This window comes from Diaphorina citri, unplaced genomic scaffold, assembly GCF_000475195.1.
Source record: "Diaphorina citri unplaced genomic scaffold, Diaci psyllid genome assembly version 1.1 scaffold981, whole genome shotgun sequence".
Lineage (NCBI taxonomy): Eukaryota > Metazoa > Arthropoda > Insecta > Hemiptera > Psyllidae > Diaphorina > Diaphorina citri.
Window position 1 is genome coordinate 36066 of NW_007378412.1, and position 15142 is coordinate 51207.

General features: G+C 39.1%; 1 protein-coding gene and 1 long non-coding RNA gene across 2 annotated transcripts; one reads left to right on the top strand and one right to left on the bottom strand.

The window, feature by feature from the left end:
• Positions 1 to 310: 310 nt before the first annotated feature.
• On the bottom strand, positions 311 to 14220 carry LOC103513519. Its single transcript, XM_017445852.2, has 7 exons — positions 14204 to 14220; positions 13624 to 13696; positions 13379 to 13544; positions 11749 to 11796; positions 11506 to 11652; positions 5032 to 5246; positions 311 to 539 (listed from the first exon to the last, which is right to left on the bottom strand). The coding sequence occupies exons 1-7, from the start codon at positions 14218 to 14220 to the stop codon at positions 345 to 347; spliced, it is 861 nt and encodes a 286-aa protein (XP_017301341.1). The 3' UTR covers positions 311 to 344.
• On the top strand, positions 10765 to 11293 carry LOC113469187. The gene is made up of 2 exons (XR_003392683.1): positions 10765 to 10883; positions 11255 to 11293. It is a non-coding gene; the product is annotated as an uncharacterized LOC113469187 (long non-coding RNA).
• Positions 14221 to 15142: the final 922 nt, after the last annotated feature.

A 15142-nucleotide genomic window follows, 5' to 3' on the forward strand; every position in this document is an offset into this window, starting at 1 on the left:
TATTTCTACCTTGGATTAATAGCTCCCTATAGGGTTGACCGAGCCTAATATCTAGAGAACTAATTCTGATGTCAGCATGTTTTCCAAATTTCATAAAAACTGGGACAAACCGTGGAGTTACTGACAAATGAACAAACTTATCAAACACACTCATAGACGAATTTATCTCAATAAAAATTGTCTAGTAGAATTGAAACTTAGATTTCGCTTCATTCGTTCAACAATACTTAATTGGGGTGGATCTATCTCTGATTGTACAAAAGTAAATACCTATGTTTTTTTTTTTTTTTTTTTTTTTCAAAGGTCACTGTATAACTTCTAAGGTTTTTAGTGACCTCATATTTCTACACGGAGGGTACCGCAGGGACGCAGTATTGAAGTCGACTACTGTAGGCGTGATTCGGGGTGCACACATGAAGGACTAAGGAGACGCAAGGGTTAACTTTGTACACGACAACGGGGGTGGATGAGGATTTTGATTTGATGAGTTTGTTGTGTTGAGGCGAGGACGGGTTAATCGATCGGGCTGATCGCTGGTTCTGAAAAATAAAGAAGAGAAACTGACAATCGAAAATTTCACCCGATTACATTACTTTCCTTCCTATAGGATATAGGATAAGGAAGTATAAAAAAACAAATAATTATCTAGTCAGTGGCGATAACGCGTTGAAGACACCAGTGTTCCAAACGATCGCTGGAGTTAAGCAACGCTGCGCGTGGTTGGTATCCGGATCGGTGATCATGTGGGTAATCGCGTTGTGCTGCTGGCTTTTCCCGGTCGCACTTAGGCTGGGTGAGGTTAATGTGAGGAGGCGGGTAGTTTGTCGCGGATTCCAAGTTATTACCCCCGTCACTATAAACCTCAGCAGTTATACGGTGACATTTAGAGGCTATGAAAGTCCAACAGGGCCCCTTTTTCGGAGCAAGTTTCTCAGTTGTTTCACTGTTTAGGATCCACTCCGGGTGGGAATCGAGTGGCCTGAAAGTCCTTTAGTGTGTTGAACATATCCAACCAAATTGCATCAAAATCAGACAAAATGTTGAAACTAAATGAAAAATCTTCAAGTCAAAACTTAAAATTAAAACCCACTTCATTCGTTCAATGACAGGATCTTTCAAGGATGGAATGAATCTGGTTCTTGGTTTGGAAATGGAAAGAATTTTCATGTTCGAAAATCTCTACCAAATTTAAAAATTGTTCTAGAGTTATGGTGAAATAAAAAAGATGAATGAAAAACCTTCCAGTCAAATTTTTGAACGTACTTCGTTCGTTCACTGGCAGGATCTTTCAAGAATGGAATGAACTTGGGTCTTGGTTTGAAAAATGGAAAAGAATGGAGCAGTTGCAAATGGGTAAAAATTATTAATAAATGGTTGATTCCTACGTAAAAAGTAGTGAAAAATCCAAATCTGATGTCAAAACTCCGAAAAAGTAACTTTAAAAGGTCGAAAATTCAATTTTTAATTGCCGTTCTAACGAAAAAGTTCAAATAGTTGTGACGTCAGATTTCACTTCAAAATGCGCAGAAACGCTTGCGCACAAACAAACGAAGCGGTATTCATAAATTATGACGTCATCGCCTACGGGAGCGTATGCCGTGACGTCAAAGTTCACGATTTACCGGTATTTTTTTAATCGATTTATCTCGAAATTTAGAAGAGTCGTAGAAGAAAAAGAAAAATTCCGTTGGTCCTCATTTTTCCTGCTCTATGACTTTGAAACATCACCCAAGTATGCATCGTAGAAGAAAAAGAAAAATTCCGTTGGTCCTCATTTTTCCTGCTCTATGACTTTGAAACATCACCCAAGTAAGCTTCCGTTAGTCCTTATTTTTCCTGCTCTATGACTTTGAAACATCACCCAAGTAAGCGCAACTGATCTATTTTCCAATCTTTGGTGATATAGGTGAATCCGTTGGTCCTCATTTTTCCTGCTCTATGACTTTGCAATATCACCCAAGTAAGTGCAACTGATCTATTTATCCATATTTGAGGATGAGGTTGAGGATGACCACCTCAACCAATATGTTTATGAGGTAGGACTGACGACTATAGGTCAGCTGTTCTATGCACAGGCAATAATGTCCGTCATGAGAAAAAGACCTCTAAGAGCAAGACATTAGATATGACTGGATAGTTTGCATACCAGGTGACCCAATAAATTCAGGTCCTTCAGATGCTCATGGTCGGTTTGGATGCTAGCTATTATTTGTAATTTGCTGATAGTTGTTTGGAATAGTAATTTGCTATGTTGACAAACCCGGGACCTCCGGCGTGCAAGCCTTGTGTGATACCTACTCGGCCACTGAGGTACCTTTAACAGAAACACTGTCGTACAGACAATGGGCTAAAAATCACTTGTTTGGATTCGGGGGACCCTAAAACGGATATTTCCAACCGTTTCCCGATTTTGAAAATTCGGAGCTCGGACCGATTGCAATACTTTCTCATTTCATAATATAGTTTCGCTATACTGTAGTAATAGAAAGTAATTAATAGTCCTTTCGCAAAACTCTGACGGTTTCCCCTCCCCAGGTGTTGGACGCTACATTTGATGATCTCCTACCCGTGGCCATACCTCGTATGCCAGCATTCCTGTCCTCCCTAGTGGAACTCACTGTACGGAGCTTTGCACTGTGCTATACCCTAGTAATAGAAAGTAATTAATAGTCCTTTCACCAAACTCTGACGCTTTTGCTCCCCAGGTGTTGGACGCTACATTTGATGATCTCCTACCCGTGGCCATACCTCGTATGCCAGCATTCCTGTCCTCCCTAGTGGAACTCACTGTACGGAGCTTTGCACTGTGCTATACCCTAGTAATAGAAAGTAATTAATAGTCCTTTCACCAAACTCTGACGCTTTTGCTCCCCAGGTGTTGGACGCTACATTTGATGATCTCCTACCCGTGGCCATACCTCGTATGCCAGCATTCCTGTCCTCCCTAGTGGAACTCACTATACGGAGCTTTGCAGATCTCACTGTGGCCAAGTTCCTGGTTCAGTATGGCGGCCCTATTCTCCTTGTGAAACCATTCAAGGGTTAGTAAAGCACACAAACCATTCAAGGGTTAGTAAATCACACAAACCATTCATGGGTTAGTAAATCACACAAACCATTCATGGTTAAAAAGTAGGAGAAAAAAAAATGTTTGTTTTTTTAAGAGATTTGATAAAGGGAACTGTAACAACGGAGGTCTTATCGTCCCGAAATAGAAGAGAAGGAGGACAGGATAGGAGAAAGGTAGCCGTTCTGAGAACGAACATTTACTGTTTAGGACAAAGTTCTCCCCAGGCGGAAATCGAATCCGCGTGACCTACCTCTCAAGGCTAGGTCTGAGTTTTTTTTTTTTTTTTTTTTTTTTTTTTTTTTTTTTTTTTTTTTTGCCAATTTTTTTTTATTGGATATATTGTGTTCGTATAAAGTATATGTCTGAGTTTTTTTTTTTTTTAATCACCAATTTATTTACATTGGATATCATGTGTACGTATAACGTATAGTACTTACAAGTAAATTAACCCTTGTGTGTCTAATATTTCAGACAAGGTGATATCTCCACCAACAGAGGCAATGATCTCCTAGTGGAGGTGTTGAAATCTCGCTATCCTGCTCTGTTTCACAATGAAACACGTCAGGCCCTGTGGACATACCTGAGCTACACAGGGAGACACCAAAGTAAGTAAAGACAATGTCTTATGACTTATTAAATGTATTTTAAATGTCTTCATATATTTTTCTTTTACTATGAATGTGCTAAATATTTACAGAATACTTTTTATTTCTACCTTGGATTAATAGCTCCCTATAGGGTTGACCGAGCCTAATATCTAGAGAACTAATTCGGATGTCCTTTAGTTGTTCAGCATGTTTTCCAAATTTCATAAAAACTGGGACAACCCGTTCTTTCGGGGAGTTACTGACAAATGAACAAACTTATCAAACACACTCATAGACGAATTTATCTCAATAAAAATTGTCTAGTAGAATTGAAACTTAGATTTCGCTTCATTCGTTCAACAATACACGAGGACGGGTTAATCGATCGGGCTGATCGCTGGTTCTGAAAAATAAAGAAGAGAAACTGATCATTGATTTGATGAGTTTGTTGTGTTGAGGCGAGGACGGGTTAATCGATCGGGCTGATCGCTGGTTCTGAAAAATAAAGAAGAGAAACTGATCATTGATTTGATGAGTTTGTTATGTTGAGACGAGGACGGGTTAATCGATCGGGCTGATGGCTGGTTCTGAAATATTAAGAAGAGAAACTGATCATTGATTTGATGAGTTTGTTATGTTGAGACGAGGAGGGGTTAATCGATCGGGCTGATCGCTGGTTCTGAAAAATAAAGAAGAGAAACTGATCATTGATTTGATGAGTTTGTTGTGTTGAGGCGAGGACGGGTTAATCGATCGGGCTGATCGCTGGTTCTGAAAAATAAAGAAGAGAAACTGATCATTGATTTGATGAGTTTGTTGTGTTGAGGCGAGGACGGGTTAATCGATCGGGCTGATCGCTGGTTCTAAAAAATAAAGGTGAAAAACTAATCATCGAAAGTTTCACCCGATTACATTACTTTCCTTCCTATAGGATAAGAAAGTATAAAAAACAAATAATTATCTAGTCAGTGGCGATAACGCGTTGAAGACACTAGTGTTCCAAACGATCGCTGGAGTTAAGCAACGCTGCGCGTCGTTGGTATCTCGATCGGTGATCATCTGGGTAATCGCGTTGTGCTGTTGGCTTTTCCCGGTCGCACTTAGGCTGGGTGAGGTTAATGTGAGGAGGCGGATAGTTTGTCGCCGATTCCAAGTTATTACCGCCGTCACTATAAACCTCAACAGTTATAAGGTGACATTTGGAGGCTATGAAAGTCCAACAGGGCCCCTTTTTCGGAGCAAGTTTCTCAGTTGTTTCACTGTTTAGGATCCACTCCGGGTGGGAATCGAACCCGCGACCTAGCGTTCACAAGGTGAAAGCGCTACCCTCCAAACTAACTAGTCTGGCGTCACTTGTTTTAAAACCGCGCTTACCAAGCTAATGTCCTCGATAATTTGCTTGGTCACGCTGGGCGGCACGTCTTGACATTCAGGCAGCGAGTCGACATTGACCGCGCACTCGAAGAACTGGCCTCCATTCTGAGGGTCTGCCCAGCGGCCCAAATGTTGGGTGGAGCAGGTCTGACCAGCGAATATCTTGGTGACGTCCTCGGCCCGCATTTGGTCCAGGCCATTCAGATCGGATAGACCTGGAGATTACAAGAAAATGGAAACATTGGAATTATGGAAACCATAAAAAAGTATAAAACGGATATTATTTTCCACCCATTTACTGATTTTGAAAATTTGGATCACTTGCAAGATACTTTCTCATTAGGTTCCCTATACAAAAGAAAGAAATAATCTTCAAAATTCTAGACTTCAAGATCGAGAAAGGGAAAAAAATCAATCCATGGTGGAGTCAAAATTTGCGTTTATGTTTTTCCTTGGCTTTCAGCTCCAGTCCTATATCAAGGCAGACAGAAGTTGCTGACAGAGAATAGTGGTGAAAGATTCAAGCTCCTCACTAAGGATAGCAACGAATTGGACTGTAATAATTCTCCAATAGCTTTAACCCATGTCTGCAAAAGTGGTCGATGGAACACGATGTTGATGCGGTGTTGAGTACGTGTTATAAAAGAAATGAGAAGTTATGCGATACATTTCAAATGTTGATCCAAAACTCAACTTTTTGAGCACCCAATACCACTCAAGGCTCTCAAGGTCACTTCCGTACATCAACACTTGAAATATATCGCATAACTTCTCACTCTTTTACATATCGTACTCAATACGGCATCGACACTGTGTTTCATCAACAGTTGCAGTCATCGGTTGAAGTAATTACTTACCTCAATTTGATGAGCGTGATGATAGCGATTTGATGATTCTCGATCTTGTATCAAAGAAGTTTGTAATACAACAGTGTGAATTAATGTTGAAAAAGATCTAAGGCCAGCCCATTCACTATCAGGTAGACTTGATATTGACAGGTACGCCTGAACAGGTGCACCTGTCCAATCTACCTGATAGTGTATGGCAGCAATAGTAAATTTCTCAGGCGACCTGTCAGGTCTACCTGATAGTGAATGGCCTGCCTTAGGTATCGCGTCCGTCGGTGGTGTTTATTTGCCATTAGAAATCACCTGCAGAAAAACCACTCGTGGTAATGGGTGTTCCAATGTTCCATACAAAGTTACAAAGTTGCAACTAACCAAATGCTTGTACCATATAAAGACAATCAACGAAATGCATGTTCCATATAAAGGCCATTAACAAAATGCATTTTCCATATAAAGGCCATTAACAAAATGCATGTTCCTTATAAAGGCCATTAACAAAATGCATGTTCCTTATAAAGCCAGCAAGCAGGAAATCCAACGAGGAATGCATTAGCTGGATAGATTAAGCCGGACAATAAGCGGGATGCCCAGAAAGCACAATTTATAACAGCAATTACCGTGTATGTAAACCACGCTGAGAACCTACCAAATGGATTAGTCTGTGCATTAGCACAAGGTGCCAGAAGGAATCAAAGAAAAACGCATTAGAATCTTGCTCCAGGGAAAGATATTAAGGTACACATTAATGATGGATTAGCCTGTGCATTAGCACAAGGTGCCAGAAGGAATCAAAGAAAAACGCATTAGAATCTTGCTCCAGGGAAAGATATTAAGATACACATTAATATGCAGTTATGTATGTTATTGCAGGTATGGTAATATGCAGTTATGGTAATAGTTCAATGACCTGTAGAGTAGAACTCACTCAGAAACGAAACAAAAAAGGTCATTACAGAGGCTCCCGGGGGTCCAATTTGGCCTGAAAGTCCTTTAGTGTGTTGAACATATCCAACCAAATTGCATCAAAATCAGACAAACGTTGGAACTAAATGAAAAATCTTCCAGTCAAAACTTAAAACCCACTTCATTCATTCAATGACAGGATCTTTCAAGGATGGAATAAATCTGGTTCTTGGTTTGGAAATGAAAAGAATTTTTATGTTTGAAAATCTCTACCAAATTTAAAAATTGTTCTAGAGTTATGGTGAAACAAAGAAGATGAATGAAAAACCTTCCAGTCAAATTTTTGAACGTACTTCGTTCGTTCACTGGCAGGATCTTTCAAGAATGGAATGAACTTGGGGAATTACAATTTTAAATGTCTTTTCCTTATTCATCCTTCCTGACTTAATTTTATTTTATAACAATTTTATTTTTCCTGACTTAATTTTATTTTATAAAAATTGGGAAAAGATGCAATAAAAGGAGAAGGATTAATTTTATTTTATAAAGTTTGTCTGTTACAAGCGCATGTTAAAAATGATTGCACGACCCGTATGTCCAAAGTCCAATGGTGCTGCAAAGTCCAAATATTGCAAAAGGTCTAGTATAAAGTTGCTTTTAAGAATGCGATCCAGGCGAATGGCAACTCTCCTACCTTAGACCCTAATAAGGCCAATCTGGGTTCCACTGTATTACAGCCGATAGTCCCTAGGGGTTCATAGACCCAGACCGTACAGTCAATCCTTACAAGGGTTCGTAGACCTTATTGGCAAATGGAGAGGTTAAGGTCGAGATATTTCCAACCTAATCTGTAGGTATGTAGTAGGTACCTGTAGAGTTTAATAATTTTGGTCTCTAACACAAATACACCTATTGACATCTTCTTGCAAAAATACGACACCTATTGAAATTAAATTCTGTGAAAATATTTGTTCCTCATTGATGTTCCGCCTCATTACAGGAGTCAAACCCGACACCCCCTGGGTTACCGGACGAGTTAAGCACCGCGAAGTGAGATTATAACATCATATCCAGTAAGGTGCAACGTCCCCCCTGACTGTGGCCATAACTGTTTCTATTGGAAATATTTCTGTGTTGTGTTTGGTCTGAAAATGTGTTCTTTTATGTTGAGGTGTTATTGATTCATTTCTATTATTTTCTTTAAACGCTGCTGCTGTACTTGTGGTACTTCCCCATTTAGATGGTTCAGATCGTTTTCTTCTTGTTTTCTTATTAGGAGTTTTGAAGTGTTGGCAGAGATCTATGCAGTCTATACACCTTTTCTCTGGTAGATACCTCCTCGTATCTAATGCTGGAAATTCTTCAAATGACAAATGCCCTCTCCTAAAGACCTAGTGGTTTAAATGATTGTAGTAGAAGAAAGGGGGTTTCTTTAATTTACTTGTTTTTTAGGTCAATTATTTTTCGACTTCGACTTGGAAATAGAACAATTGAATTCTGAATACTGTGTGCTTTTTATTGTACCTAAAAGCACCAGAGAACTTGCAAAAACAATTTCGTTCTTCTGGTGCACATCTGTAAACGATATTATCACTGAAATAATCCCAATGGTCTCAGATCCACCAAGAGAAAAGGAAGTTCTTCGAGCGTGTTCAACGTGGGAACTCCGTATGGATTTTTCTAATAAAAAGCACTTACGTCCCAGGGCCAACTCCAATTCGATAGATTAACGCTAATTCCGCTGTGCCTTATCTCTCGTACCAATTCCTCCCATGTCTTCTTCTTCTTCTTCTTCTTCCTCTCCTTCTTCTTCTTCTTCTTCTTCTTCTTCTTCTTCTTGTTCTTCTTCTTCTTCCCATTAGAAAGAAATTATCGAATGTGAGACGGAGTGGATTAATAACATTAAGCTGAACAATTTGGAGTTATTATTTTGGTCACGAACCTGTGACAAGATGACAACAATATTATGGTGGTACGACTGATTTGGTGAACTATCAAGATAACACACACAAAAGAAGGAAAAAAATACGGTACTTTTTTGGTTCTTCTTTTAGTTATTCCTGTTGTCAACTCCTAGGACACAAACACATATCTTCGAGAAAATATTGTTTGGGATGGTCTGGCATTCGAAAATTGAATTGAACTTGGTTTACTGCGATTATTTGGGTTATTTCTCCTAATGATCGTGTTTTAGAACCCATAGTTGTCCTAATGATGTAGTCCACAACCTACAAAGACTATTAGGCACACTATTGAAAGCGAAGGTCCATTTGGTGTGATTATTTGGGGTATTCCTACTTTAATGGTTTCATAGAGAAGATGTTTGGTATTGAAAATGGAGATCTATTTAGTGTGGAACGTTTTTTAGGAGCAAAAGTAGAGAGAATATTCAAGTCATATGTCATCCGAAATGGTTTTGTACAGAAGAAGTTTGTAGTACAACAGTGTGAATTTAATGTTGGAAAAGATCTAAGGCCAGCCCATTCACTATCAGGTAGACTTGACATTGACAGGTACGCCTGAACAGGTGCACCTGTCCAATCTACCTGATAGTGAATGGCCGGCCTTAGGCTTTGCGTCCGTCGGTGGTGTTTATTTGCCATTAGAAATCGCCTGCAGAAAAACCACTCGTGGTAATGGGTGTTCCAATGTTCCATACAAAGTTACAAAGGCAATTAACCAAATGCTTGTACCATATAAAGACAATCAACAAAATGCATGTTCCATATAAAGGCCATTAACAAAATGCATGTTCCTTATAAAGGCCATTAACAAAATGCATGTTCCTTATGAAGCCAGCAAGCAGGAAATCCAACGAGAAATGCATTAGCTGGATAGATTAAGCCGGACAATAAGCGGGATGCCCAGAAAGCACAATTTATAACAGCAATTACCGTGTATGTAAACCACGCTGAGAACCTACCAAATGGATTAGTCTGTGCATTAGCACAAGGTGCCAGAAGGAATCAAAGAAAAACGCATTAGAATCTTGCTCCAGGGAAAGATATTAAGATACACATTAATATGCAGTTATGTATGTTATTGCAGGTATGGTAATATGCAGTTATGGTAATAGTTCAATGACCTGTAGAGTAGAACTCACTCAGAAACGAAACAAAAAAGGTCATTACAGAGGCTCCCGGGGGTCCAATTTGGCCTGAAAGTCCTTTAGTGTGTTGAACATATCCAACCAAATTGCATCAAAATCAGACAAAATGTTGAAACTAAATGAAAAATCTTCAAGTCAAAACTTAAAATTAAAACCCACTTCATTCGTTCAATGACAGGATCTTTCAAGGATGGAATGAATCTGGTTCTTGGTTTGGAAATGGAAAGAATTTTCATGTTCGAAAATCTCTACCAAATTTAAAAATTGTTCTAGAGTTATGGTGAAATAAAAAAGATGAATGAAAAACCTTCCAGTCAAATTTTTGAACGTACTTCGTTCGTTCACTGGCAGGATCTTTCAAGAATGGAATGAACTTGGGTCTTGGTTTGAAAAATGGAAAAGAATGGAGCAGTTGCAAATGGGTAAAAATTATTAATAAATGGTTGATTCCTACGTAAAAAGTAGTGAAAAATCCAAATCTGATGTCAAAACTCCGAAAAAGTAACTTTAAAAGGTCGAAAATTCAATTTTTAATTGCCGTTCTAACGAAAAAGTTCAAATAGTTGTGACGTCAGATTTCACTTCAAAATGCGCAGAAACGCTTGCGCACAAACAAACGAAGCGGATTCATAAATTATGACCTCATCGTCTACGGGAGCGATTTATCTCGGGATCTAGAAGTCGTAGAAGAAAAAGAATGAATCCGTTGGTCCTCATTTTTCCTGCTCTATGACTTTGCAATATCACCCAAGTAAGCGCAACTGATCTATCTCTAACCTCAAAAATTTCAAGTGAATTTGAAATAGTAATAGGCTCCAGGCTCCATTGTGGACACCCTGGTGCATTTGCGTTTATGTTTTTCCTTGGCTTTCAGCTCCAGTCCTATATCAAGGCAGACAGAAGTTGCTGACAGAGAATAGTGGTGAAAGATTCAAGCTCCTCACTAAGGATAGCAACGAATTGGACTGTATGTTTGTAGACCGGAGAAACAAGTAAGGTTCATCTTTTTCAAAGGACAGCTTAATTAAGTGATTAGTTGATGACGTGAAATTAGACACAGATATGGCATTATTAAGTCATTAATTAATAGTTCATGAACAGCTTGAACAGCTTTGATTGACTTTTATATTAGTGGTCTGATAGAAGAAACTGTAACTTCTAAGGTCTTATCGTCCCGAAATTGAAGAGAGAAGGAGGACAGGATAGCAGAAAGCCGGCCATCCCGAGGATGAACCTTATCTGTTTAGGGTAAAATCTACCCCGGACGGAAATCAAACCGGCGGCCTAGCGCTTACAAGGCAGGCGCACTACCAACCAAGCTAACTAGGCTGGCATTTTATCATGTTTTTTCTTCCATTTTCAGAACGGATAGAGGTGGTGATCTAGTCATATGTACGGAGGGTAATGCTGGTTTCTATGAGATAGGCATCATGAGTACCCCTCTAGCTACGGGTCTGTCTGTCCTGGGCTGGAATCATCAGGTTTCCTGTTCCCTATACTTACTCAATGTAAGTACCGAATAGAATGTAAACATAAATACATATACAAGTAGAACACTTCAATAATGGGCAATGACCATTTATTGATGTGGATACCGGGTGACCAGGTACTTACTTCGACCACCCTGTATCCGGGTTGTAAATCTACTGAGTAGGCGTGGTATGAAGCTGGCAATGATCCGTATCAGAGGTACGAACTTGAGCGTGTACTGACCCTTGGCTGGTTTGCCCGCCTCTCCTCCTTTACCCCCGTCTGGATTTTCTGGAAAGGAAAATTAGGGAATAAAAATACAGTCGAACCTGGATAAAGAGGACTCGGATAAAGAGTAGAGAGGTACGAACTTCAGCGTGTACTGACCCTTGGCTGGTTTGCCCGCCTCTCCTGCTTTACCCCCGTCTGGATTTTCTGGAAAGGAAAATTAGGGAATAAAAATACAGTCGAACCTGGATAAAGAGGACTCGGATAAAGAGTATTTTTTTTCTCATTGTAGTCTATCTGTCCGATATATAATTGGATTAAAATCGTCTTCCTAGTATTTCTCGGTCTAACTGTATTGGATTCATATATCACACCGAAAAATGTAGGTAAAATAATAGTCATGTGTCCGATATAATAGTAGTAATTACTCTGCCCAATGGAGCGTCATGTAGGTAAAGTGAATTGTTTGTGTTTGTAAACTGCAATACATTCTACCGACACCGTCAGCGTTGATGTCCTACTGGGTTAGAGGAGAGTCCAGACAGTCTTTGGGAGGATTTCTCTCCTTTGCAATTCATTCTCATTTTAAGTAAATCTTTTTATTGCGAGTGCCACCATGAGTCGCTACTCATTGAAAGTAGATGGGAACTACTCATTTGTCGTCGAAGTAGATAGTAGCTACCAATTTCTAAGAATAGAACTGAAAGATATCTGATTGCGAGGCATTGGTTGCCTGCAGAAAAACAAACCTTCTGTGATATCTTCATATCCATTCCGGGCACGAATGTTGCTGCTGTTGTTTCACAACTAAGTGTGATCCAAAATAAGTGAGAAAAAGTCTAGTGTGTATCTTATTGCCCTTGTGATATCACTGAGATCCAACATTTATTGACTATGTCGATTTCAAAACATAGATGCCAGTCAGATGCATAGGAGAGAGAAGTTTGGAGGATCTCTTGGGCTTTGGTACAAAATAGTCCCCGCCATAAAATTTCGGTGATGGAAATTTTGGGAAAAAGAAAATTTTTACGAGACATTGTGTGCATCACACTCGTCACAGTTGTAAAAGCAGGTATAACCCCACAAATGTTTATCTGACGTAAGGCAAACCCTATATTTGAAATCGTGACGATACACCAGCTCAGAGTGATATATTATTTCAAATCAAATCAATTACATCGTTATGATTTAGAAAGAAGAGATCCACTTTTCTTCCTTTCTTCATCGTAATGACTGTAGCGTAGAAATTTAGGCTTTTCCCACTCAAGTGGCATCGAAAATTTCAATCAACCTTTTCCAAGCGGCTCGGTTTTGGTTGTGACTGACTTTCAATTTCTTCTCTTTCAATGTAAGTAGGTTGAGAAGAGAAAGAGGTTTTCAGAGGTTTTCCTCTAAATGAAAATCGATGGTAGTAAAAAAAAAGACCTCTATGTTCATTGAACCACTAATATACTGTTCACTACTCCCCGACTTAACCTATAGGCTCGATTTGTACAGTAGCATATCTTACATATCATTCAGATGAGTATAGTAGCATACCCTACATATCATTCAGACAAGTAGCATATTGTTCAGACAACATGAATCGTCACTATTTCCACACCGTCATTCGATCTAATCACTTCATTCGCTGAAATCAACATGCATCCCATGATGCAGAATGTACAGTATTTATCTCAGCATATTCAAAGTCATAGCACTCCACCGATACTTCATAGGGAATTCATAGTATTTCATACTCCTCAGTCGGCGAAAATCACACCATGTATCCTAGGAAGTTTTCTCTCACCAATATTACCATGTGCGTACCGTATCTTGGGAAGTTTTACATCGTTATGATTTAGAAAGAAGAGATCCACTTTTCTTCCTTTCTTCATCGTAATGACTGTAGCGTAGAAATTTAGGTCAGTATCATCATTAGATGCTTTGTTTAAGTGAGCTTCACATGGGACGATCTGTTGATAGAGAATGAGATGTGACTGTGGTATCTTATGAGATTTGAAAGTTTCCTTGTGAAGAATTGCTTCAAAAAGCTCTCTTGATCGTCGATCGGTTCCGCAAATCACTTGGAACCTTCTCACGGTCTCGCCATTCAGATCGGATAGACCTGGAGATTACAAGAAAATGGAAACAATGGAATTATGGAAACCATAAAACAGAAAAAAAGTATAAAACGATATTATTTTCCACCCATTTACTGATTTTGAAACTTTGGATCACTTGCAAGATACTTTCTCATTAGGTTCCCTATACAAAAGAAAGAAATAATCTTCAAAATTCTAGACTTCAAGATCGAGAATCATGAATCATCAAAGGGTAAATCTCCAATAGCTTTAACCCATGTCTGCAAAAGTGGTTGATGGAACACGATGTTGATGCGGTGTTGAGTACGTGTTATAAAAGAAATGAGAAGTTATGCGATACATTTCAGATGTTGATCCAAAACTCAACTTTTTGAGCACCCAATACCACTCAAGGCTCTCAAGGTCACTTCCGTACATCAACACTTACAATATATCGCATAACTTCTCACTCTTTTACATATCGTACTCAATACGGCATCAACACTGTGTTTCATCAACAGTTGCAGTCATCGGTTGAAGTAATTACTTACCTCAATTTGATGAGCATGATGATAGCGATTTGATGATTCTCGATCTTGTATCGAGAAGATTAATCTATCGCCCGATTTTGACATTCCTACACTCGTCAAACATCGGAACAATCTGATCTCTGCCACCACTAATGGAGCAGTTGTAAATGGGTAAAAATTATGAATAAATTTTCGATTCCTATGTAAAAAGTTGGGAAAAATCCAAATCTGAGGTCAAAACTCCGAAAAAATAACTGTAAACGATCGAAAATTCAATTTTTATTTTCCGTTCTAATGAAGATGTGTGACGTCAGACTTAACGCAGTTGCTATTTTCGTCCGCTAGGTAGCGCCAGTATGCAAGCGCGCTAGCGGAGGAGCAGAAAGAACTGCGCAGAAACGTATGCGCACAAACACATTAATGCGTTGCCTGCAAGGGACCTTTGCTCGGGACATTTGATGTGACGTCATCGCCTACGGGAGCGTATGCCGTGACGTCAAAGTTAACGATTTACCGGCTAATCGATTTATCTCGGGATCTAAAAGTCGTAGAAGAAAAAGAAAAATTCCGTTGGTCCTCATTTTTTCTGCTCTATGACTTTGAAACATGACCCAAGTAAGCGCAACTGATTTATTAATCACTATCTTTCTAGAAATATCCACTTCTACATGCTTTTATTGAATTTTAGGATCTCTGGTCTGTTTTGGGGTCTTGTAACTGACTTTTGGGTCACTTTAGTGAACCGATTATATCTTTCGGATGACCTGAAACGTATATTTTTCATCACTCGTTTCCCGATTTTGAAAATTTGAACCGATTGAAATACTTTCTCATTACATATGTATGGGTTTCCCGTTCCCTATACTTAATGTAAGTACCAAATAGAATGTAAACATAAATACATATAAAAGTAGAACACTTCAATAATGGGCAATGACCATTTATTGATGTGGATACCGG

Coding starts and splice junctions, on each gene's coding strand:
- LOC103513519 (XM_017445852.2), bottom strand. Junction 11,797..13,378: donor GTACGCACATGGTAATATTG/GTGAGAGAAAAC, acceptor TTTCCTTTCCAG/AAAATCCAGACGGGGGTAAA. Junction 11,653..11,748: donor GGCGGGCAAACCAGCCAAGG/GTCAGTACACGC, acceptor TTTCCTTTCCAG/AAAATCCAGACGGGGGTAAA.